General features: G+C 34.6%; 1 protein-coding gene across 7 annotated transcripts in view; it reads right to left on the bottom strand.

Moving 5' to 3' along the window:
• The window catches only part of CNTN5 (contactin 5), a 600,552-nt gene that overhangs the window by 195,795 nt on the left and 378,914 nt on the right, over positions 1–25,843 (bottom strand). For all 7 annotated transcript variants that reach the window (XM_038141215.1, XM_038141204.1, XM_038141258.1 and 4 more), the window contains 2 exons: positions 24,773–24,896; positions 19,510–19,685 (listed from right to left, as the gene is read on the bottom strand). In XM_038141215.1, the coding sequence (XP_037997143.1) occupies positions 19,510–19,685; positions 24,773–24,896 (300 nt within the window). The remainder of the gene's footprint in view (positions 1–19,509; positions 19,686–24,772; positions 24,897–25,843) is intronic.

Genomic DNA, 25,843 nt, shown 5'->3' with positions numbered 1-25,843 from the left:
GTGTCAAAATCTCTTTTAAATGGTTAGACATGGCAAGGTTAGTACTAGGATTGTCACAGAGAATAAATCAGGTACCTTGTATGCAGTTGACTGGAGAAGAGAAAATGTGAAAAGGCAAATTTCAGAGATCCTGCGAGTAAAAAGATGGTATGTCAAAGTCAAGCAACTAATCAGACTACATACCCTAAGGTATATCAATAAATCAAGCTGTCATAAGTGCTCCTAATGAAGGATCATTTGTGAAAGTTTTACCTTTCCTGTTTTTAGCCAGCATTCAGCAAAGAATTGCTGCCATATTGTTCCTAACAGACAATGCAAAAGTCAAAATTATAGAAGACATTTTTAAACATCTTCAGGTATATTAAGAAGTGATAAATAAGGACTTACCATCCCAATCATCTCCTATAACTCCAGTGTAACATGAACCACAGAAATTCTCAAAATGAATGTTTTGAAATAGATACCTCTTAAAAAAATTTAAATAAAAAGAAGAAAAATTTGCACTCATTCTCTATACAAGTTCCTCCAATGGTTGTTTTTCCTCTCTGTAAGATTGCTGTTTATGCTTAATAAAAACCAGTACTTTTAAGTTTCAAATGCTTGATTTTTTTGCTCCTTCTCCTGCTAAATTGAAGTCTTATTGCTTGTATATCAGTGTGCCAGTATCTTTCCAATGCAGAGCTAAAAAAATTTTCATTTTTGAAAACAAAGTCTGTTTTTCTACTCCAACAAATCTTCCCCCATCCATCAAGACGCTTTTTAAGTTGTACACCCCCGGGTATACTCTCCAGGATGGAAAGGAAGATCAGGAATCTTCATACTGTCAGTATGGAAGAATAACCTTGATTTTTGATTAAGAGTTCCAATAAAATGGATGCTGGAATAATTCAAAATAATCATTGCTTTAGAATAGAAGTGCCATGGAGACACAGACTGCTACCAAGGGCTGATCCATATGATAATGTGACTCATGAAAGAGCAACAAAGAACAGCACCCTAGGAAATATTGTACCACATCCTAAAGCTTATACGTGCCAATAATACAAAACCTCTTAAATTCTTTCAGACAAAAGAGCTCAAAGATCCTGACCCTTTTAAGTCTCAGATGGGAAATAATACAGATAGATACAAAAGAGAAAATAAACTTCTCTTGAAAACTTACAATGATTTTTTTCTCATGAACTTTTGGGGTTTTTTTAAATCCAAAATTCGTTTTTGTGAGCGATTGAACTTCATAGGAAGATCTGTGTCCTTTGGACTTCATGCAGGATGGCAAAAGCCGTATGTCAATCCAGTTCCTTATCAATTTCTGTAGTTTTCCATCAGACTTATAGCAGTTGTGATGACAGGTACATAGTAAGTAGATTGCTGCATAGGAAGAATAGGTGGATTTTTCTTGATATTCCTCTCACAGGATTAGAAAAGAGACCTTAAAATCATTAATTATTGGAACAATTTTTATATTATTTTCATGCAAATCTTCATAAGAATTAGAGATTTTTAACCTACCTAACTGAACCTGTCAGGAGACCGTCTACTAAATAAAAAATTTTACATTTCTTCAGTCTATATTCTGAAAGAATCAATGATTCGTCTTCTGATTGCCAAGAGATTCATGGTCAAATTAGAGCAGGAGGAGCCATTCTCTTGAAAGTTCAGAGTAATCTCAAGATGCTATCTCAAGCATCTCTAGAAAAAGAAAAATGATTTATGATTTAATTTGACAGAGGGAATTTTGGAGGCTAATAGCAGGCAATGATCATTACAGTACTTTGCAAATTCTGTGGTTCACATCTCCTTCACATTACATGTTACTTTATCCGAAGATCTCGATGTACTTCTTAGCCTTGGAATCCCCCACTATTATCTGGCTCAGCTGCTACCTTATTAAATAAACCTTGTGCAAATATGTCCCAATGAACATAGAGAGAGAGAGAGAGAGTCAACAGCATTAAAAATGTCGAAAAAATCAGTCCTGTTTAGAGTGACATGAAGTATAGATGAAGTATAGATGTCTGGGAATTATGACTGACTAAGGAATTTAAAATTTATATGTATATGTACATGCACATGTGTGTGTATATATATATATATATATATATATATATATATATACACATTTCTATATTCATATTTATCAGCTAGATAAATATAAAGTATATATTGCATTTTGAATACACATATAAGCTTACACATTGCTTCTGTGACCTTTCACTAGTTGATTAGCAACATTTTCAATGGGGTTAATTAGTTATTATTAGTTCAAACTAAAGTTAGCTCACACTTTAAAATCCAGACCTATGTGCTTACAGTGAGATGTAGAAAAGCTGCAAACTGCCAATTTTAGGTGAGCTGATAAATTATAACAGAGATCAAAAAGTGATATTATGCCATTATACAATATCTGCTACGGTAGATTGAAAAATCTGAATTCAGATATTGAGATGCTGCAGGGAAGAGAATAAAAAAATTAAAAGATGTGTGCTATGGTTACTGCAAAGAAGTGGGTTACTATGTACTTGCTTTCTTTTAGGAAAGAATTTGTGAGATATGGAGCTCAAGATCAGGAAAAAAAATCCTCTGGTATAAATCCAGGAAACATTATGTCATGCAAATTCATGCAAATGGAATGTGGGTTCACAGTCCTTATGAGTAGCAGAGATTTCTTTCTTATGATAGCTATGACAACAACACATAGCAGTTCAGGATGAAAAGAAAATTACTGCAAAGTACATTAAGAGACTGCCTAGTGTTACTTTAATTCTTCAAATACTTCTACATTTATTTAATACTTAGGGGAAAACACAGTTTGAACTGACATTGCTTGAAAGAATAAACAGCTGAGAAAGTATAAAAGCACAGTGCTTTTGTTGTTATTGGGGTTATTTGAAACATTTTTTGCCTTAAGCTTCCTTTAATATTTTTGGGTGCTTCTGCATATGAGCAGAAAGAGGGATAGAAGAGGTGTGAAAGAATCATAACTTGATGAAGAAATGCTGCAATTTTTCCTCTCTAGTCATCTTTGTAATAGGATGTGGAATAAGAGGGACTTCTTCTTTAACAATATCTGGTTAAGGTCCTTTCTCAGTGCAAAAAAAACTGAGAAGAGGAGTAAGTCATAAACAAAACATACAGAGCAGTCATAAGAACAAAACTTGATTGACCACACCAATTGATGAAGGCAAATGAGATCGTAAGAGAATTTATTCCAGCAAGGTTATCTGTCAGCAGACCTTGTCAACTAGGAAGGAAGCTAAAGGGAAAGAGGGAAACAAAAAAAAAAAAAATCTAAGGAGACACACCTGAAATGTGGAGAAAATTAGAGGAAAAGAGGAAACAAATCTCAGCAGTTGCACTAATTGATGGACTATCAAGAAAACACAGGTACCATTTCCAGTAAGATCAACCTGGACTTTGCAACACTGCAAGATTGTAAACCAGGGCAACCCAGACAGGCTCCACTTACTGTGGACAACATGTTCCAATGCCTTACAACCCTCACAGTAAAGAATTTCTTCCTAAGAGCTGACCTAAATCTACCCTCTTTGTTTTCTCTTGTCCTACCATAATGGATCATGGTAAAATGTCCATTATATTTTTTGTATAAGCCCACCTTTGTATATGGACCATTCTATTCTATTCTATTCTATTCTATTCTATTCTATTCTATTCATTTGATTCTATTCTCCTGTGATGGATGTGACTTAATTTTGACAGTTCCTGCCTGGAGATGCTGGGACTCAAAAGATGCGAGAAGAAATTTCTAGTGTAAAATCAAGGCTAAATTTTTTTTACATTCCAACTGTCATCGGATCAATTGTCTCATTTTCCATGTTTATATGTTATCTCAAACAATTTGTTCTCAGTTTGTTATGTTTGGCCTTTTCTTACAGAAAATACAGTAATGGAAAATAATATTCTCCCCTCTGACCCAAATCTAGAATGTGATAGAATTTGGGAACACTTACAGAAGTGGTAATCAGTTTTCTGTCTATACGCTAATCATTTACTCACAGCTCTCATGGGTAACAATCACTGAGAAATGAGATGACAGCTAAGATGTCCTGTGTCCTGTGTGGTACTTAACTCTATTTTATTTAACCATGTATCTTCAGAAAATGGAGAAATCATCTAGCAAAGTTCAGAGTGAATATCCTGGAAGTGCCAAATCAGACCAAACACACTGTTTCAAAGTGTTTTTTTTTTTTTCTGTCTTACTTTTCTCCAGGCAACTCTAATTTCTGCATGTTATTGTAAAATGTTTCCACTATTTTTCTTTAAATAAAGTATATTGCAGTGCAATCTGCTTATGGAGTTTGAGATTACCACAGTTCTTTCACACCTTCAACCCTTTATTGTCTTAATGCACATTCTTGAAATAAGAATGATGACATAGCATCCACAAGAGTTTCCATGAAAAAAGTAAAGAATAATCTGATTTATGTAAACTAAAACTGTTCTACTTTTACCAAGTAACTTATGCAAATAACCTGCATAAAAGTAAATAAAAGTTTTATAAATCAAACCTTAAGTGCCTAAATGCATTCCCATTTCAAGCAGTATTTTAAAGAGCTGAAGCGGAAACATCATCTTTGCAGGCATTATAATTCAAACACTAAAAATTGTAAACTTATTATTATAGTCCTTTTTCAAAATGCCTATGCTCAAGTACAAAAGCTTTTTATACTTTTTGCAACTTTATCAGAAAGATACAAACCATGAATGTAAAGTTGCTTTTGTAGGTATTTTACTTGTAGGCAATGTCAGTAAGATCTATAAAGTCCACCCTTTTTGTAATTGCTTCCAACCTAATTTTAGGTATCATATTGCATTAATTTTTCACAGCCTTGGTGTTTGCACCTCAGATAAATTACATGAAATCAGGAAAGACCCTTCTAATGGCAAAACAAGCCATGGATACGAACATACAGATTGTATGTTCCACTGATGTGCTAGCACAGAATAGACAGAGATGTGAGATGCTTACTAATGATTTAGTTTGGGAACTAGGTTTCCAGATTTTTCCTGTTGGCTCCCATCTTGAAAATCAATGTCACCAATTTCAGCTGTGTCCTTTGCAAAGACAAATTAATTACGAACACTAAAGAAAGTAAAATGTCTTTAATATACAAATTACTTGCATTTAGATCTCTGTCAGCATATTCATTTTTACCAAGGCATTCCCAGGCACTTGTATGAACAAATTACTTAAAGTAAAAAAAAAAAAAAAAAAAAGCCAAAAAACCCAAAAAGAAACACCCTGATGTACAGTTAACAATAGTGAGAAGACATTTGGAGAAGCTTTTTCAAAATATCACATTACTGATGGAAAATGTTTTTCATGATGTTTGTTTTCCCCTTCTAGAGTTCTACAGAAATCTCTTGTTTTCAGTTCAGGACCAAAGTCTGATATTTCACCCTGGCTGGTTGAGGAGAATGTGCTTTCCAGCTACTTTGTGTCATTGTTGCAGTGTTGGCCCATATGTGCCAATATCATGGTGCTCACAATGAGCAGTGAATCAAAACCCCAAATGAGTTGGAGCTCACAAACTGTTAATTCCCTTAAAGGTGACCCAATTTGTCAAACAAAGTGACCACCTGATTGTACTAAGTCCAGTATAAATATTTCATTTCAGTATTAAGGTAGATTTGAGCAAACCCTGAAGTAAATCCTCTGGAATCTAAAACATTTACAAAATGAAGACTCACATTGAAGCATATTGCAGCAGTGACCTAGTTCACTTGCATTTTCATACTAACAACAGACATATCTGCAGTCTGCTTAAAAGACATCAGTCATAATTACTATATGGGAAAAATGATCAGTTGAAGTGGATGAAAGCATTTTAAGACCATCAATACAGAAAGCATGGCACTCTACGACAAATATCATTTACAGATTTTTCAGCTGCTAAGCCACAGTTTTTCTTGCTTTTAGAGAATATTTGGTTTGGGATTTATGCATCAGTGACTGATTCACTTGCCTTGACTGGTTTTTATTTACTGAGATAAGAATAAACATGAAAACATAGGCAATATCCTAGAAAACTCATCATACTTCAGGATACTCAATAAGATTAAAATAAAAAGAAGGAATAAAATTTGGCAGCCCTGACTAACTGAAGTAGACTGATAAATGCTGTCTTCATTTCAATGCACTGCTAGAGTGCTAGGCTCTGAATTGATAAAGTTTGAAGACAAGAAATCTTTGTAACTGATCTGAAAAGCTAGGTTATCTAAAAAAACAAAAACCCAAAACCATTATATATTTTACAGATCTTCAAACATTTTTGTAGGAAGTGAAAGAACTGCAAAACAAGCTTATTAGATAGGGCTGCAAACCACTTGATATAGAAAACAACTGATGTCATTAATTATTATTTTCAAATAGTATTGCTCCTAGAAAGATGAAATGCACAATTTTATGCACTGATATGTGTCGAAATTTAATACTTAAAAAAACAGATGTATTAAAAAAAATTCTGTCTGGTGAGGACATCTCCATTTTATTCTGCATGAAGAGGTCACTTGGTCTGTTCAGCCTGGAGAAGAGGAGACTGATGGGAGACCTCACTGCAGTCTGCAGCTTCTTTGTGAGGGGAAGAGTCTGGGCAGACACTGATCTCTTCTCTGGGGTGAGCAGTGACAGGACCTGAGGGAATGGGCTGAAGTTGTGTCAGGGGAGGTTTAGGTTGGATGTTTGAAAAGGTTCTTCACCCAGAGGGTGGCTGGGCACTGAAACAGGTTCCACAGGGCAGTGCTCACAGCACCAGCCTGACAGAGCTCAAGAAAGATTTGGACAATGCTCTTAGGCACATGGTGGGACTCTTGAGGATGGTCCTGCATAGAGCCAAGAGCTGGACTTGATGATCCTCGAGGGTCCCTTCAAACTGTGGTTCTGTGATTCTGTGATATGTTACTTTAGAAGGTAATGTATGACTGGTTTGAAAATGAATGACAAGAGGCCTACAGGAAAGATGGGAAGAGACACTCATGATCAGGAAGGCTAGTGACAGCACAAGGGGGAATGCCTTTAAACTCTGAAAGAGAGTAGATTTATATTACATATTTACATATATAGGAAGAAATTCATTACTGTGAGGATGTTAAGGCACTGTAACAGATTGCCCAGAGAAACTGTGGATGTCCCATCCCTGGAAGTATTCAAGGTCAGATCAGATGGAGCTTTAAGCAGCCTTGTCCAGTGTAAGGTGTCCCTGGCAATGGCAGAAGAGTTAGAAGTAAGTGATACCTAAAGTTTCTTCGAACCCAACCATTCTTTGTTTCTGTGATATGACTGTAACAAGTCCCTAAAATATTCTATTTTCAAAATGCTCATTCATTCAATTCAGTGTTTTTTACCTCTATTCAATTAAACATAGAGCATTTCAAATCAGAATATAACTATAAGGATCATAGAGTGCAATTCACATGATTTACTTAAATTTATCTGAGAAAATATTTTATTTAAATGTATAAGGTACCTGTGATGCTGTGAAAGTAACCATTTGAATTTCATTCCTTTTTCTTCAAGGTTCAAAAAAATTTATATATTATTTAGATCTATGTCTCCAAAGGATACCCTGTTTAATTTGCTCTCAAATAATGTGGGAATAATTTTACATATTAGTTTACTGTCCTTCCTATATGATCTTTGTAAAGCATGTTTCTTTTCATGTTTTTGGTCTGATAAAAAGTTCATTTAAAACAGTCAGAGAATCCACAGGGTTTGCATTTGAATAGCTTTTCTTTTCTGTTTCTAGTATTCTTTTCTCTTCTGTTTCTAGTATTATTTACTCTACACTCTTTTATGTAAATCTTTACCCCAGGGAAAGGTTTGGATATGTATTATGATCACAAATTTAGGTGTGTATACAAAATAACAGGAAATAAAGGTAAGCTTCTGGGCTGCAAGTTTCACTGTAAGTCTGTGTGATAAGGCAGTATGTTCACACCTTTCTCATCAGGTAGGTAAAGTGAAAAAAAAAAAGGTTTATAGGTTGTGGATCTATTTAAGGACAAGTTTTATGGAAGAGCTGGGTGGAAGAGAGGGAGGGAGTTTAGATGAACACTGTCAGTTTCACTACGTGTACATATGTGGCCTTTCCCTCCTTATTAGATCACCTTCTTATAACTTCACTCCAGCAATTGAATAACTAGAACAGAATTCGGAGACTTAGTGCCACACTTTTCAGAAAAAAAATTAAGATCATTATAATGGCACTTCTGTCTCAGTACATTTTTACCATTCTCATACATAAAAATAGTTGTTTAGGCTTTTAGTTTTGACAGTACTGGGTCAAGTTTTGCCATGTCTATATACACATAATATAGATATGAATTTCTTATATTTTCAGTATAACATGGTACAAAGTCAAATTCAAAGTATTCAAACTGCTGTAAAAACGACTTTATTTCAATATTATAGGATATTCTTAACCAATGTATAAAAAAATTGATTTTATTAAAAACTATATTTCATTGACTCCAAAATATATTGCTTTGGGATCTTACCATGAAAGAAATAAAAAAGGGTCAATTTTAGACTAAGAAAAAAGAGGTGCTTAAGTCTCCTGTGAAACTAGTATTTAAACATCCTTCGTTCACATGGTACAAAACTCTATATTTTAGAGAACTTTGACCAAAATATACAGCAAAGATCTTTATCCTGAATGCTAACCCAGTGACTTAAAGTGAACTGATGGCAAAAGTGTTTGGCAGGATAAAGTACTTAAAGGATTGGCTTTTCTATTAAGATTGACACAAGGCAATCTTGAATTGAAAATACTTTCTTTCATTCTGCTAGCTATGATTTTCTTACCAATACTTCTGCTCAACTTTTACATTCACTGACATATTTTATCCATGATAATTTCACTTTTTTTTGAGATCTGATTTTAGTGAACTAACGACAGTTTTAAAATTTAATTTAAAATAATGACTATTTCACTCTCCAATATCAAAGTATTACATGTTACCAGATCTTATATAACCATCTCTGAAACTAAGAAAAATTTTTAAGAGTTCTTTCTCACATTTGTTGCACATCATGGCTAGTAATGATCATATACTAAGATTTTCTCTATTTCTCACACTTTAGTTTCAATGGAGGAATGGTCTTTAATTTGTGAGCCATAAACGAGGCAAGGACAGGAAAAAAATGGAATTCAGAAGATGACTGAATAAAGGCTGACTTACAATAACCTTCTTGCAGTCACTAACCAGAACACAGAGTTAATCTCTGTTAATGAGTGAAGATGGTTGAAATCTCATAGTAAAAAAAATGTTTATAAGTGGAAAGTATTTTAGTAGAAGTGTCATTCCAGGCAGAAATTTATTCAAGGGGCACCTATTTCATTATAGTGTCATCTGTAGTAATAATTTAATAATTTAGAATAGAAAACACTGAATTATTAGTAGAAGCTCTTACTGAATGTATTGTAAGATTGCCATTTAAATATTTGGCCCATTTATGAGAGTTAATGGAAGGGCAATTTAAGTTATTTAGCCTGAAGATATATAAAAAATTCTAATTAAAAAATCCATTCTGTCAATGGATATTCATACTATCAGGAAATCCATTTATTATTATAAACACCATTGATAGCAAGTACAGTGATTAAGATGGCAAAATCTTTCCTTTGGAAGATTCTGTTTGAATTACTCTCAGTTCTAGTTAAAATGTAACTAAGAGTCCATTCAGTCTGTTGAGGATGCAGCAGGTTATGGAAAGGAAAATCATGTTATAGAAGGTATTGAATAAAGACCAGGAAAGTGAGCTTAGGAGCCTGGAAGTGGGAAATGTGAGACAGAGGAACTGCAGGCAATTAAGCAAAATATGTACATGGAGACTAAAATAGAGCTAGAAAGATGCTGCTATCCTTTTTGATTAAACAGATGCTTTCAGTAAATAAGGAGAGTGGAAATGGGATCAGTAGCCTTATCGATAATAGGAGAGAGATCAGAAACCAGATGCAGGGTTGAGATATCACAGATACAAAGGCTGAGAAAAAGATTGGTCAGAGTGATGAATAGGAGAGTGATCAGTTCTGGGTCTGCTAAGCACTTGGGAAAAGCAACTCCCGTTGAGCTCATGTACAGTTCCCCAAATTACTGGATATTTTACATTAATCTCTCATGTCTTAGTTTTCCATTTATAAAAAGGAGATAGTAATATCTACTCAGTTCACAGGAACACTGTAAAAATAAATGTAATAATGTTCATGAAGCACTTAGATGCTGTAATGATGAGCACCATAAAAGGCTTCTGAGGAAATTAATTTCATCCTCAGAGTAGGTTTTGAATAGTCTGAATTAATGAAGGCAGGGGGCTGTGCACGGAACAACAGAAAATAGAACACTGTTCAGTAAGTGCACAGTAATTCTTCTGTGACCTGAAAGAGTCTAGTGTGTCTAATATAAAATAAAAGAGAAGAAAAAAGAAAAAAAAACCCAAAAAACAGTAAAAATGAAATTGTGTGACAGTTCTATATTTCAGTACTCCAGCATTCAAGGCAAAATTCAGACTGTATCCACAATGATGAATCCCGCATCCTGTAGCTTGGATGTTTGACCTTGCAACTCTAATAAAATTTACAGTAAGATTTAATGTGCAGCTAGACACACAGTATATAAATTTCCGACTTAATGCATTTTGTTTTAATTAGTGTGGTAGGTATGTGGGTGGGATCAAGATTTACATATTTATAGAATCCTGAGGACATTTTTATATGTTTCCATGCTTGATGAAATATAGGGCTGAAACCTTTTTAAAAGGTTTGGAGGATTTTTTTTTGTTTAGCTCTGTGTGTGGGTGTGTGTGTGTGTTTGTATTTGGAGATAGATTACAGTACATTCTATAGAAACAATTTGCTTCTTTTTATATATATACCATGTCCTACGAAAACAACTTCTAACATATGGCATTTAAAACCAGTGTAGAAGAAACTGTAAACTGCTAGATGCTGATGGCAGATATAAAAAACCCTACCCAATCTCACAGAATTTAAGACTATCATGTTACATGACTTGACATTATCATCATATGGTGGTTATCTGCAAAAGTTTTTGATGCTATCATTATCTTTGGTCAGTATTTATTTTTGGAAATTATTTTGATTATGTTCTCAAAAAAATTATATGAAATGACAAACAAATCAACAGTTATATTACCATGTTCATGATTTTGAATTCAAAACATTTTAAAAAAATAATTATTCAGTTGAGAATACAACTTCCATGTTGACAAAACTTCCCATCTTGACAGCTTTAGGTGATTTAATTAAGAGTTCTGCTGTGAACACTAGTGAAAATATCAAGAAGGACAAAAGACAAATTGGCCTTCGAATTGCAGACTGTTGTGAAGTTTAGTCACTGAAGTACTAAATTTCATGAATGGAATTCATGGATGTTGGAACTAGTTTAAGTCTGAATTTACTCTTACATTCTTGTCTTCTCCCATTCCCAAAGTAAATGCAATTTTCTGTTACTGGTATCTCATGCTTTGTATGGAAACAGAACTGTAAGCTGCTCTATCCTTATAGAAAACTGAACAAATGTGACCATTGATGTTGGGGTCATATGTAGATTAACTTTAATTCTATCTCACTATATTTTTATTTTTAATTTTTAGTAAACTATCTAAAAAATCTTATCTGTATTCTTTTTCATTTTCTTTGCCAGGCAAACTCAACTTGACTTCTAATTCTCATTTTATCCATGTATTTCACAACCTTCCAGATGTTTTCTTTGATGATCAATCTCCTTTATTCATTGTAGGCTTCTATTCATAAAAACATTAACACTAGTTACACTTTTTTGGTGTTTTTAACTCAGACAGAACTCAACTCTTTCCTAGAAGCTTTCCTCCCTGAGTTCCAAAGTATCAACCAAAGTGACTCCACTGCTTTTATAAAGAGTACAGTTCCTAAATCAGCTTAAATGCCCTGTCTACTTCTCTCTTCTTCCCTCCCAGGCTTTTGCTGCTCTTTCCTTTGTACTGTCATGAGTACCTGTGCCCCTGCACTTATAAACATAAGAGTAACCAGTCAGACCACTTTACTTTGCAATGAGACCAGGAGCCTGATTTGTTTCTCAGGAAAGCCATAATACATCTGTGTCAGGATAAAGGACAAAGAAAAATGACACCAGGAATGTCATGGCAGCACTACAAATACCGTGCGAGAAATTTCAAGTAAAACTTTTCATTTGAAAGAATTTACAGTAGTGGTCATCACTATATGCCATACCCAGAAGGGTCTAAGTAGAGAGATGACACAGTAATTTCCAAAAGTCAGTTTGAGCTAGAACTTGTGACAAAATTTACAAAATGTTGTCTGGTCTTGGCACAAAATTCTCCTTCAACCTTTTAAAAATTTCTCCTGTTTAGTAATGCTGCTTTTAATTACTGTCATCTATATTTAAATGCCAAGTCTAATGATTCATTAGCATGATAGATTAGACTGTGAAGGATAGGTGAGATAGGTTATGGGCAGGTTAAACACCAGCCTCCCAGTCCTGCAGAGAAATGCACAATGCTAAAATGAGAAGTCAGTAGATGTACTGTGCATCTTTAAATGATTGGTGTAATTACATTTCAAACTGTGTCTCTCTACATGACTGACTTCTATTAATTCTTCCACAGAACAAGAAATATAAAATGTATTGTGTAAAGTACCATTTTCAGAGTAAAAGACTAAGCAGGACTTACACCTCAGAATACTTTTTTTGGCATCTAAACTTATGCAGCCATAAATGAACTTGACAAGATTAATAAATCTCATTTCTACTTAAATAGTTGGAAATAATCATAACTTTTTTGGTGTTTGATGGATATGAGGATCAATGAGATTGAAGTTATCCCTATGTGCAATTCAAATGGAATGACATAATAAATGTTGCTCAGTGGAATACATCCAGAGCTGATACCCCTTTCTGAAGGTAGTAACTTATCCTAATAAGTGTCAAATAAGTATCAAATCTGCGCTGCATTGATTTATAATCCCTAATCAGGGATCTGACCTCAACTTTTCACACTGCCTTCATTCTAATGCTATCATGCAAAAGAATAAATGTTAATTTTAATTAAGAATAAAAGATTTGCGGTATTAGATCTTCCTGAGTTTTGTTTCTCAGTGTTGTCAAAATGTCCCTCTCAGGCAGATGTGATGTATGATTTCACCACAGAAAATTCAAGTGGATGAAGTTAAGGAATAAGTGAGTTGTTTCTAAGGGCAAAGAAGAACCCGCTTTTGGGAGAAGAAGGAAAGTCTTATATCTTTGCTTTCAGACAAAGATTTTGTCTATACTAATATAGTGAAAGGTATCAAGAAATAATCTCCTGCCATGGATTTTCATCACAGATAGTGTCACTGTGTTGGAAGAGTACCTGGGATTTTTTGGTGGGACCACAGCCTTCTCCAAGACAATTCTTATCACATTTTGGGTGTTAGCAGAATTGACTAGGGGCCGCTCTCAAAAGAGAATTTAGAAGTACTCTCTATCTTGGAAGGTAAATCCATTTAGAATTAGGGATGTGGACCTTTACATATGATTTGCTCTCAGTGCTAGGGAATGCATACATTACTAGCACAAAGAGCCCCTTTTAGAAATGACAGGATACTGTTTTGGGACAACAGACAGAAGATGAAAGAATTTCTCCACTCTCCTCTTCTCATTGTGAAAGAAAGCACCTGCTTTTGTAGATAGGAAAGGATTGGGTTTCCTTTGCTCTTTAAAGTTCTAATGGAGAGGCAAGGTCTTTAAATGCTGATGTAGCAGTAGAAAAACAGAAATTGACTGCAATTTTCAGGCAGCTTCAAAAGCAGAACTGAGGGGACAGAAACATAGAGGAAGTCTATCAGAGCTGATCTTATGCCATTACAGACAGGTTGGCATTGATAGGGTCAGGAGACCATTTCTAAAGGCATACTGTGGAAGGAGCACTCCAGGAAATAAGTTGCTTATTTTTTTCCAAAGCTTTCACTGGACACTACTGAATACAGCTGAACTCCTAGAGGTTTTATTTTTTGGCAATATTCAGTGATCTGTTTGGAAATGTGAACAAAATAAAATTCATTAATTTTGCCATTCTTTCAGAAAGAGCAGGTGCTGTCTTCACAGTTTTAGATGAACTGCTTATTTTACTGATTTCTCCATACTTGTTTTCAGACTTGGATTCTGAAATTGATTCTCACTATGTAAAGTGAGGTTGGAGGCAAATTTTCATCAAAGATTCACCATAGCCACAACAGAGAAGAAAGATATGTCATTTCCAACAGGAGAGCTTTGAGAAATGTTGCTTAAAATGAGTTGTAATGAGTTCTGCTGTTTTTTATTCCTAAAGTTCATTATTCTAAAGTATTTATTCGCTTTAAAAAAAAAGAATCAAGAAATGAATGACAGAAGGCTTAATTAAACCCATTATGTGTCTGTCATGATGACACTGGCAACAAATCCATACAGATTGTTTCAAATCTTGCTTTGGGAAGCCTTATGTTTGACAACAACAAAGAGTTTAAGCATGTGCTGAATTTTAAGGACGTACATCACCCCATCAGCTTCAAAAGTATTATGCAGATACTTTAAGATGAAATGCCTTTTTAGAGTAGAGCCGAAGTTCTTAGCATTTTGCACCACTGAATTTAGTTATATAATCCAAATATTTCACTAAACAACAAAGTAAGTATCACAACTAAATTCACCACAGCTAAAATTCAAACCATTTCATTTTCCAGACTTCTACTTTCACTGAAAACATAATTTTTTCAACATTTTTATATGAAAAAATATATATTTCAGCTAATTTATTTCCTGATTCTCTTAAGAAAAGAAAGAGCTAGATTTGCAGAATTTTAAAGTAGATATGTGCAAGTGGTTTGAACATTTATGTGGGAAACTGTGGCTGGAAAGAACAGCTGAAACTGTTGGTAGAGTTTGACAAATTCACATTAGTTTCAAATTCACTGAATTATACTCTTCAATTAATAAATTATTTTTAAATAAAATACAAAGAGTTCTACAATAAATAAACTTTTCCTGACATTTACACATGGTTTTCAGGTGCCTTTTAAGCATATATTTTCTGAAGAGAGAACACTGAGATAGTGAAGAAAACAATAAAAAAATATTGTAGTGCAAGTCACTGTTGTAGGTGGAGCTATTCTTAACTGACATAGTAGCATTCTTCACACAGTTGTGATGCTTTCAGAGCAAAGCAGTCACAAACTTAAAAGTTTATTACAGGATGATCAGGGACACTTTTGAAACTGAAAGTATAACAACCTGCATTGTGATTTCTCACTTCAGTTTTCACCTTTCATTTATAGTACCTAAAACTGTTTAGATTTATATGATTCTGAAGTAAATGTTGCTATTGTAATGCCATTTTGTAATTCTGCATCTTCTGAAATGAACATGAAAAACAAAGGCTTTTCTCAAGTCTAGAGGGTTTAAATAAATCAACTCTTTTCAAAAATAATGCTAGGAAATTATGGTATATACCCAATATGGTGTCCAGGGAGCATGATGGCAGGAAAGAAACATCGGTGATTAAACTCATTTCTTAGTAGGTGAAGTCAATTAAAAGGTTGACAAAACTGTGCTGTGATAGAATGGGCAGTGTGCAGGCTGTCTCCTCAGGAAACTATCGATTTATATGTCTGCAGCATGGGTGACTTCTCATTCCATACATCATTGGTCAGTCATTGTGGATCATACATTGGAAAAGGACATTTAAATTAAATCTAATCAATACCCTTCTCTGTAGATTAAAGGGAATAAAATAGATTTAGTAAAAGAAAAAAGGAAATGATGCAGAGAAGCCAGTGACAATTGGATTAATAAAATTGCAGTGAGGAGTGCCATAAATGACAGGTGAAAACTTGTTATCCCCTACCAGTTTAGGTTTTTAGCCCAGGCTGTAAATATGACTGAGATGGTAGGCTTGTGAAGGGTTGAATAATCCAAAGATAAAGGAAAGCAATTTTGTTTTGTGACCTAATGGAATATAGAGATTGTACATGTGGCAAACGTAAGCACAAAATACATCTGCCGTTGCAGCCAAAGTTATTAGGACACTGCTCCAAAGAGAAGCTGTGGAACCACATACAAGAATATGCAGTTGTTTTGCAGTTAGGCAGATAGACCTAGTCAAGCTGAAATCTTTTTCCAATTATACATCAGGTTTTGTTTTTATTGAAAAAATATACTTGTAATTTCATTTACAGCATGCAATAGTTTTCTTTTCTTTTCTTTTCTTTTCTTTTCTTTTCTTTTCTTTTCTTTTCTTTTCTTTTCTTTTCTTTTCTTTTCTTTTCTTTTCTTTTCTTTTCTTTTCTTTTCTGCTTGCTTTCTAAAAATACCATAAACCAGCATGACCTTGGACATGAGACATCATAGGAAATGCAAAGAAAAAGAAAAGAGAACTTTTATTGAGTTTAAATCTTCCTAAATATTTGCTGTGGTAGTTTAAAATTTCAAGCAGACCTTTAACTGCACATAACTGGTCTTCCAATTTTGCTCCATAAAAATAACCAGTGATAGAGTGGGCTATTTCAAGTATTATATCTGTAAACATATACAGAGTAATGTTCATTTTATATCTCTTTCTCTTTCAAATCCAAAGACATGATATAAGTATCAGAGTATTTCCTATTTTAACTGTGCACACATATGCAAATGATATAGTACATAAACATTTATATTTGCAATGCATCACCAGTGCTGAATTACATGATAATAACCATAGCAACAGGGCTTTTGGCAATGGAATTGGGAGAGAACTAAGAGCTAGTGTGATAAACATGCTCTTCTTTTTTGGGTTTCACAGTATTTTTGCATTGGCACGTTAGAGTACACTCTTTGTCTGTAAGACGGTGTCAAAGGCCTTGGTTAATGGTCCCTGCTCCATTTTGAGTTGCATGCCATTTCTCTTTTTAATTATAAGAACAGCTTTCAAGTTGCAAAGATGTAACTATTTTCCACAGGTAAACCAATTGTTTGAATTGCATTCAAACAATTACATGAACTTAATTTTTGGTTGTTTTTTTTTTTTCCTTGTGAAAGTGGTAAGTTTCTAAGCTTTTGGAATCAACATCCATGGTTTTCCACAACAAAAAGGAAAATGAAGGCCATTATGTGTAGCTCTTTATCTCATAGTCAGCATTGGCTTTGCTTTTCCTTGGTATTATAGATTACCCTTCAAGCCATTAGATCCCAGTAAAACTGTAGAGCTCCAGTTACCTTAATTACTTTAAGGTTAGGACATTTCCTTAAAAAATCTATTCCAATGCTTTACTTTCTGTCTTACTGAAATCAACTGGGCACGTGCGGGTCAGCTGTTATCAGGAAATACTTCCCTATAAAGGTGGTGAGGCACTGGAAGAGGTGGCCATTGGATCTGACTTAAAACAATTTTTCAGTGATGCAAGCTTCTGGTATGTTAGCATAAGCTTACAGTGTGGTGACATCATTAAACTTGAATTCATTTAAACAATATTAAAATCTGAGATGCTGCATAATGAAAATATTATTTCAACATGAACACCAACTATTTAAGATCAGGGAGTTTAGGAAACACTAAAACAGGATTGGAAGAGAGAGTATCATGCTACATAGAAATTAAGCTACAAATACACATTGAACTTGAAATTGCTCTTGTGAATGAGTTTTTCATGAACTTCTAAAAGAGCTTCAATCAGTTATTACTCTAACATTTTAAAAATACTTTTCAGACCCTATAACAGCTTTTTCTCTAATGCAAGTCCTGCAGCATTATTTACTACACCTCAACACCTCCAAATAGCACTCTGCTGTTAAACTTTCCTAAGAAACTTACATAAAAATTTCCAAATACATTAATGAACAGAAATCACATTCCAGACATTAAAATGTAATAATTTTGATACCTGCAAAAGTAGGTGTGTAAGATAACACAGACTTAAAAATCCAATGAAAATAAACCCACTAAACCAAATCTCTATTTTTGTTTTTTGGTCACTTTATGTAAATTGATTTCATTGGAGGAGGTAATATAAATACATGGACACCTGAATGAACTATTGGATGTGAATGTAGCTATTGAAACTCATAGATCTTCAGTTGTTTGAGCTTCAGCTCTCACTTCCCCTATATTTTTTCAATTGGGGGTTAAATAGCCACCTCTCAGCCCTACCTTTGAGCTGGGAACAGAAATCTGAGGTTCAGACAGCAGAACCATGTATTTTTACCAGCTGTTGGGTTCTGTAACCAAGAGATTTGTTGTAGGATAGTTTTCTTGTCTAAAAGATAAAATGCAGCAGAATTTTCTCAGAAGCTACATTTCAGACTGAAGTCCAATAATATCATGATACTCTTGTGGTGCTTAGGGTTTAAACATGCTACCCCGGCCTGAGTAAACTTTTACAAATGTCATCATTCCTCCCAGCTCAGAAGTAGATGGATAGTACCATGATCTCCTAACAAACACCTTGACGGAATATGCAGCAGATAAGAATTAAGCAACAAATTAAAGAGGTCTGACTTGACCAGGGAGGGGTGGATTAAGGGAAGATCAGACCTCACTGCTGAGTTCTTGACAACACCAGATGTGTTAGTAGATATGCAGATGGCAACTTCTCCTTAAACCCATTTTTCCAGCTGTGGCTATATGAAGATCTGCCTCATATGTCATGGTATTGTTTTATTTTCAGCAGGATCTTAGAAACTAGGATGGGGTTCTTTTTGCACTCCTCCTCTTAAAAACCACTCATGGTAGGATTTATCTAGATAAACTGATAAAATTATGTTGGATTTCTTCCTGTAAAGTGCTGAGGGGAAATTAGGGTTGAAGAGAAATCCTGGCTCTGTTTTTCCTGCTAGTATGTTTGAATATAGAGCATCCTATTGATAGACCATAGTGTTTACTTGGGATCATGAAGTATTGATAGCTTCTGAAAAGTATATTGTCGTGAATGATTACAAAAGCTAAGACATTTTTGGTTTCCATTAATGACTATAAAAACCCATTCAGTTTTATATTGTATGAAAGTATGTGTATATGTATGAAAGGATATGTATGCAAAAACAAGGACATAAACCAGATATATTTATACACATATATACATAAAAAAGGAGTTAAGGTGCACACTATTCAATAGATATATTGGCACTTTATCTCACTCTATTCCTAAGTTTACAGTTTTTTCTTTCCTGCTCAGAGAGTGTGGCAAAATGATAGATGTTTCAGAAAACTAACAATGAGTGAAATACGTCACTGCAGAGTATTCAAGTATGCCATTAGTGCACAGCTTTTGGGATCATGTACCAGAGTTATTTTCCCTGATGATTCTATTTTAAAAGTAACAAGTCTACAGAAAATCACTCTCTTCTACTAAGTATTTTATTTTTAATTTTGAGATTCTAGCTCAACAATGTCAGTGTCACTTGTATAATAGATTCAAATTACAATTTAATGCCTTATCAAGCAATGTAAATGTCTGATTTATCAGATTTGAAAAGAATGTTACTCACATGCAAACTGAAGAACAGCCTCTCTGCTTAAAATACTGCCAAACATGTTGGTAGTTAAACATTGGTACTGTCCAGAATCTTTCATTTCACTGGGGTTGCTGATGATCAAACTTCCTTCTATTAAACTGAAGCGATAATCACTTTCAATGTCGATTTCAGTTCCATTTCGAAGCCATCTTAGGGGAAAAAACAAACAAAAAAAAACCCACTCAAAAAGTGCTTGAGCATTTAATAGCCAAGTGAAGGTATCAAGCTTAGGACATAGAATCTGACAGCTCCAGTTGTAATTACAGCTATTCAAAGATATCCTGTGCAGGAACACACTAATCTGGCAAAACTTGAAAGCAAAAAAACACAAACAAAACCTGAACTTCAGCCTCTGAAGAAAAAGGATATTCTTTTGCCTATGTTTTGCCTATGTAGAAAATAATTCTTTTTTCTTCTTTTTTCCCCCCAAAAAACTGTTCACAATGGCTTAAGAGTTGAAAATTGCATAACAGATGCATTCTTTATGTAAAAAATGGGAATATTACTGTGCTTACGATAATCAAAGTTTTAATTCATGTCCTATCATTAAAGCCTTAGGCCCAACTGAGCTTGCAGGTACTGCACTGCATACAAACAAGGAAAAGTTTTTTCCATTCTTTCAGCGTTAGATCTTAGTGCAAGAAGCAGAGACACCTCATTAAATACAGAAGAAAGAAGAGCAAGACCTGTGAAGAGCAGAGAGGTAGATTGATGTACATAGGCTGTTATGCAATACAGGATTTTGGTAACCGATAAAAGCAAAATAATATCATCTGAATCAGTATACACAAAATTCAAAGACTGGAACAGAAGACTGGAATGAAACTGCTGGGTGGCCAAGGGCAGTTCCTGGTAGTTGCTAAGTACATGGAAACTAAGAACAAATAAGCAGTCTGAATAAAGAATGCTAAGTTAGGGAAGTGTTTGGGAGTGAAATAATAAGCCTGAGCAGTAAATTCAAAGACGGGAGTGAAGATAAGATGGAAAAAGCCAGGATGTAGGAAACATTGAAAGTATCCCAACTGAGGCAAAGGTTTGAATGATTCCTGAATAAACACTTATTTTTATGAGGTTTCAGAAGTAACCTAAGAGTCTCATAATTTTTCAGTTGTGCAAGTGGTTTAATGCGTTGTGTTTCCCGCCTGTCCCAGATATTGTTTGCCAAAAAGCCTCAGCCTCCCATACATCTCAAAAGACTGAAGCAACAAACCCTGTAACAGTCCACTGGCTGCAAGAGAAAATATTTTATATTTTAGATTAATAGACTTCAGCAGTCTGGAATAACCTCTTATATGTGTGTGTTTGTGGTTTCTGAATAAAAGAAAAACATCCACATATGAAGACTTTTAGGTTTTCTTTTTTGTCAAAGTGTAATTACATGAAATTATAAGAAGAATGCAAAGAAGAGATAAGCAGTGTAAACAAATAAGGTACAATTATTATAATGCCCAGATATTTCATTACTCTTTTGCTGTCATTCTGCAGCTTCAAAGTTGGCTTGGGAAATTTCCAGGAACTTGCAAGCTTTGCCAGAGATCAGCAAAGACTGGAAGAACTTGGCAACATTTATACTCCAGAGACAACTTTAACAAAGCAAAATAATTATTAATTCACCCTGTCTTGTTAACATTCATGGTGAATAGGGTACAGAGAACAGAATTCAGTTGCAGTAGTGGTGAATATTTCTTAATCCAAAGGTTAGAATTGTCAGAATTTGGATGAATTGTGAATTTCCTATTTATCCCCCTTTTCACAATTAGACTTTTGATTGCAGAGCACCTCTGCTTCACTGAATGTTAGAAATGAAACAGCATTGAAAATTTATTTATATTTTAAAGGATAGCAGGGGAAGTTTGGTAGGATTAACGTTTTTAAATAGATAATATAAATAGATGAGGCAAATAGGAAAGGAATTTTTAATTTGAACAACTGATTAATTAGTTTATATTTTGAATGAAATCATAACAAAAGTTAACTTTTTATACATATATCTTGTCTATATATGTGAAAAAAATGCAAAAGTAATTGATCTTGAATGAAAATTTAGAGAGGGAAAAAGCAAAAAAAAAAGCACATTTTGGCATTTTCAAATGAGAACTGCCACAAAATTCAGTTAAACTAGCTTTTTTCCTTTAGTTTCATTTTCAGCTAAGTTCAATGAAAAAATATGTTCTTTGAATTCTACCTCAAAACTTTAGATTCTAATAGCTACCTGCCTCTATATCTTGGGGTACATCCTGGGGGTTTGTATTCCCCTCATATAATCTATGCACATTATAGGAAAAGAAACACTGAATTAGGTGACTTTTTTTCTATGTAACCTGACTGATCTGGAAGGACAGAACCCAAAATATAACACTTCCAAGGTCACAGATTGTTAGGAAAATTCAGATGCATTCCTTCCTGAAGAAAAGTGACAGATAACATTTCAAATTACTATAATCTGGTTTAAGCAGGCAAAAATATTTTTTAGAAAACATTTTCTATTGCAGTAAATGGTACTGACAAAACGATTTCTACCCAGTTTATGTGTGTCCTAAGTAAAAGAGTCCATGCAGTGTTTCACAATCAGTGAAAGCCGTGTAGTTAAGTGGCATCTCAGGGAATTCAACACCTGCTTGTAGCTCAGTAACACTGCTGACCTGTGAGATCCCACAGGAAGTTTGTGAATGTCTGTATTCATCATCAAAGGCATCCCAGTTTTTGTCTTCATTGTGCTGCCCCTGACTTGTGATGCTAAGGTATGATTTGCAGAAATGCTAAGCAAACAGAATCAGTTTATCTCAGGGACGTATTCCCAAAAACTATGCATCAAAATACCTCAGTGACTGAAAGTCAAGAAATTAAAACCTGTTATTTCAGGGTAGAGTTTGGACAAGGTGAAACAAAGTTTTTTGAAAGGAAGAACCTCTGAAATGATGTGAGCATTCTCCATTCCATTAAAAGAAAGTCATGTCCGAGAGCAAAAAAAGAATTTTTAAACAGGTTATGGACACTGTGTCACAAATTACACAGACTAAAGAAATAAATTTTAAAAAAGGCAGAGAGAACATTGACATTTTTAAGTGTTTTAAATGTTCTTTTAATATAAATTTAAATAAATACATACTGTGTTTTGGTTCTGGCCAAAAATAATTCTTAGCAGCACATGCCTCAGAGCACATGTAAATAAAGGTCCAGTGCAGCTGGCCGGGGCCTTTGGTAATGTGGTTAGGTAGTGGCATACTCAAAGCTTTGCATATCTGTAGATCTTTTGAGGCTAAATTCCCTCTACATTTGTCCTTGAGAATAGCATCTTCCTCAGAGAGTAATTTTTACTTCTTTTCCCTCCCTTGAATGGTAGTGTGCATTGCAAATGCTGCACAGACAAGTGGCAGCAATAGAAGAAGAAGTTAAACTGTGCTGTTTGAGTTAGGCCTTTTAGGTTAAATCTCTCCTTCCATGAGCAACAGTCAGGAAAGTTTGTTTATGAGGCTGCTGACACCAATTAATCTCTGGAGAATTGAAGAAACATATATCAAAAAAACCATAAAAGACCTCAGGTTGAAAGAGATGTTAAAAGATCATTTTCTCCAGCCTTATATGGAAAATGGAGCCTAGATGAGCTAATCAAGCATTTTGTTTATTTGCATTTTGAAAGCTTTCAGTGATTACTGAGGAGCATGAAACCGTCTTGCCTCTTCACTTCTCCATGTAGCTCCTAGTGAAGAAAGAGTCCCTATCCTCCTTGCAGTCACCCTTTAAAACACGCTGAAAGACTGTATTTGTTGATTGCATTCCATTGGGGAAACACAAAAAAATGGTTGGATGAAGAAAGAAAGGAGATGGCATAGGTTCTACACAGACAAAATTTCTACAAGAATAATGAGGTTGTCTGAGAGACTTGAATATAGGACTCTCCTCTTTTGGGGGTGAATTTTTGCCTTTTTCCCACAGTTACAGGCTATGTTTAATGGACCAACAACACTTTCACAATGTGTGGCACTAATACCCTTTTTTTCTCTTTTTTTATGATCAAAAATCACCACTAGGTGAGAGAACTTACGCATGGAGTGTCAGTAAAGAATGCAACATAGCTTTCATACCACATAGTGAGGAATTCATGCTATTCTACCTTGGAGAATTTCTGGATATTCATTCTTAATCCCATGTTACATGTTTTTTTCATGTCTGTGCTGTTGGGAAGGTGGGGTTGGGGAGTTTGGACTGTGATCAGATTCATTTAATGAGTTAATGAGTCCATATGTTGCATTGAGTGTTATTAGGGTAGCGATGTCTAAGGATGGTACTGTGTCTGGATTTCTTCAAGTTACTGAAATGCAAGAGCTGTGATTCAAATAACTCTAAGGAAAATTCAGCCAGAATTCTGAAGAATCCACAAGTTAAGTAAGGGTAAAAGGCAAAAGACAAAATGCAGAATTGATGATTGCCACCTATGACAAAAGACAATAAGAGTCCTTATGTTCCCTTTGTAATTGAAGAATGACTCTATGAGTAAAGATGAATGGTATGTGGGAAAAAATAACCAACCATATGTTCCCTCAGCCCTCTTACATCACTAGTAATTTGCATAAAATATGAGCAGAGACAGATATAGCAAATGGGTAAGGTGACTGCACCATACTGTTACCACCTGTAAGTGTGCTCCATCAATAAAGTGCACTCTGAAGCTCACAGGTGTGTCATCACAGGCCTAAATAATGGATAACTGTGGCCTACAGGTCTGTATGGAAAAATAAGCAACAGGTGATGGTTGCAGAGGAATAAAATGGTATGCTTGTGAGTGAAAAACCACCAGATTTGATGCAGCCATGGGATCTTGTAGTGCCAAGTCACATCATTTAATGTACATATACTTTGCTGCCTTCCCTATATGTTGGAATAGTATTTTGTAGCTTTATAGATGTTTAGAAATAAAAAAAAAAAAAACAACTCAAAGAATTGAATATTTTTTCTCAGTTGTTGCAGACACAAATCAATTAGCTGGACAAAAGGAGTCTCTCCATATGGACAGAATGATGCAGAGAATATATAATTTGAAACTTAAAATATTGCTTTGCCTTAATCACTGCCATTTCTGCTTCTTGCTTATTCAGAATCACATAAAGCATTCAATCAGGAAAACCACTGTGTCAGAGAGCTGTTTCTGTTGTTTCTTACCAAAATACATTGATTCTCAGAGTAGGATAGCAGTGGCTGATATTCTGAAAGCTAAAAAAAATTCTAAAACAGGTACCTGTATGTAGGAGTAGGATTTCCACGTGCTTGACAATTCAGAGACACTTTTTTTTCTTCAGAATCAGTTGGAAAAATCATATCATCTGGCTCTTGTACAAACACTGGCCCATAATCAACACTTTCTGTCAAAAAAGAGGCACTAATGTTTAGGAAAGCTGCAAAAAATGCAAATGTGTTATAGATTTTATAATGTGAGATTAAAGTATGCATAATTATATTGGTTTTCCAAAGGTTCATGTTGCATTACTTTAGATGTTGTATTAAAAGGCAATTATTAAAAGGAAAAAAAAAAGACAAAGAAGAAATATAAAAAAATACTACTAAGTAAAGAATAAAACATGTAGTATGATCTAAGTGTTTATTCTGCCTAAGAATGGATTTCTTATCAGATATATTTTGGCCTGAAGTCTAGTGAGAAGCTCAAGAAATTTAAGAGGAATTAACTCTGCTTATAGAGAGCAAGGGAAACAAAAAACTTCCTACTGCTTGCAGCAGCTAATGTCACCGAAAAGTAATACACAATTTTCTCCTTTATGTCAAGGAGTGCTAAGAAAAATCACTTAGAAAATTAATGGCAGCAAATGGTGTCTGTTATTAAATAATACATAGCTAAATCTGACATTTCATTTTCCTCCACTGTCTTGTCTAATTTTGGCATGTACCTTTATCTTGATAAGAATTTACATTTCTGAACTAAAAAAGCTGTATAGACCCATAGAACATGTCTGTGATTCCAGTTCATTCATATTATGAAGTGAGAAGTGTAAGCCTTCCGAAAAGTAAAAGGTCACAAGCAGAGTATTCCTGTCATGTTGGTCTGAATGAATAAAATTCTCACTGTGCACCAGAAGCCTGTAGAATTTTAATAATTTTAGGCTTACTCCAGACTGGTGGATGATTTAATTGCACGGTGATCTTTGTCTTTAAAGCACTAGCCTAATGATTTGTCGTCAGAGAGATAGTGGCATTGTCCTGCTACTTGTAATGAGACATATGGGAACAGGGTTTTCTCTGTTGGTTTTAGGGTTTCATGTGTTCATGGGATAGACGTCCTCCAGCTCTTACTGAG

The sequence above is a fragment of the Motacilla alba genome, chromosome 1 (assembly GCF_015832195.1).
Source record: "Motacilla alba alba isolate MOTALB_02 chromosome 1, Motacilla_alba_V1.0_pri, whole genome shotgun sequence".
Taxonomy (NCBI): Eukaryota; Metazoa; Chordata; class Aves; order Passeriformes; family Motacillidae; genus Motacilla; species Motacilla alba.
This window is presented reverse-complemented; position numbering and strand designations above follow the sequence as displayed.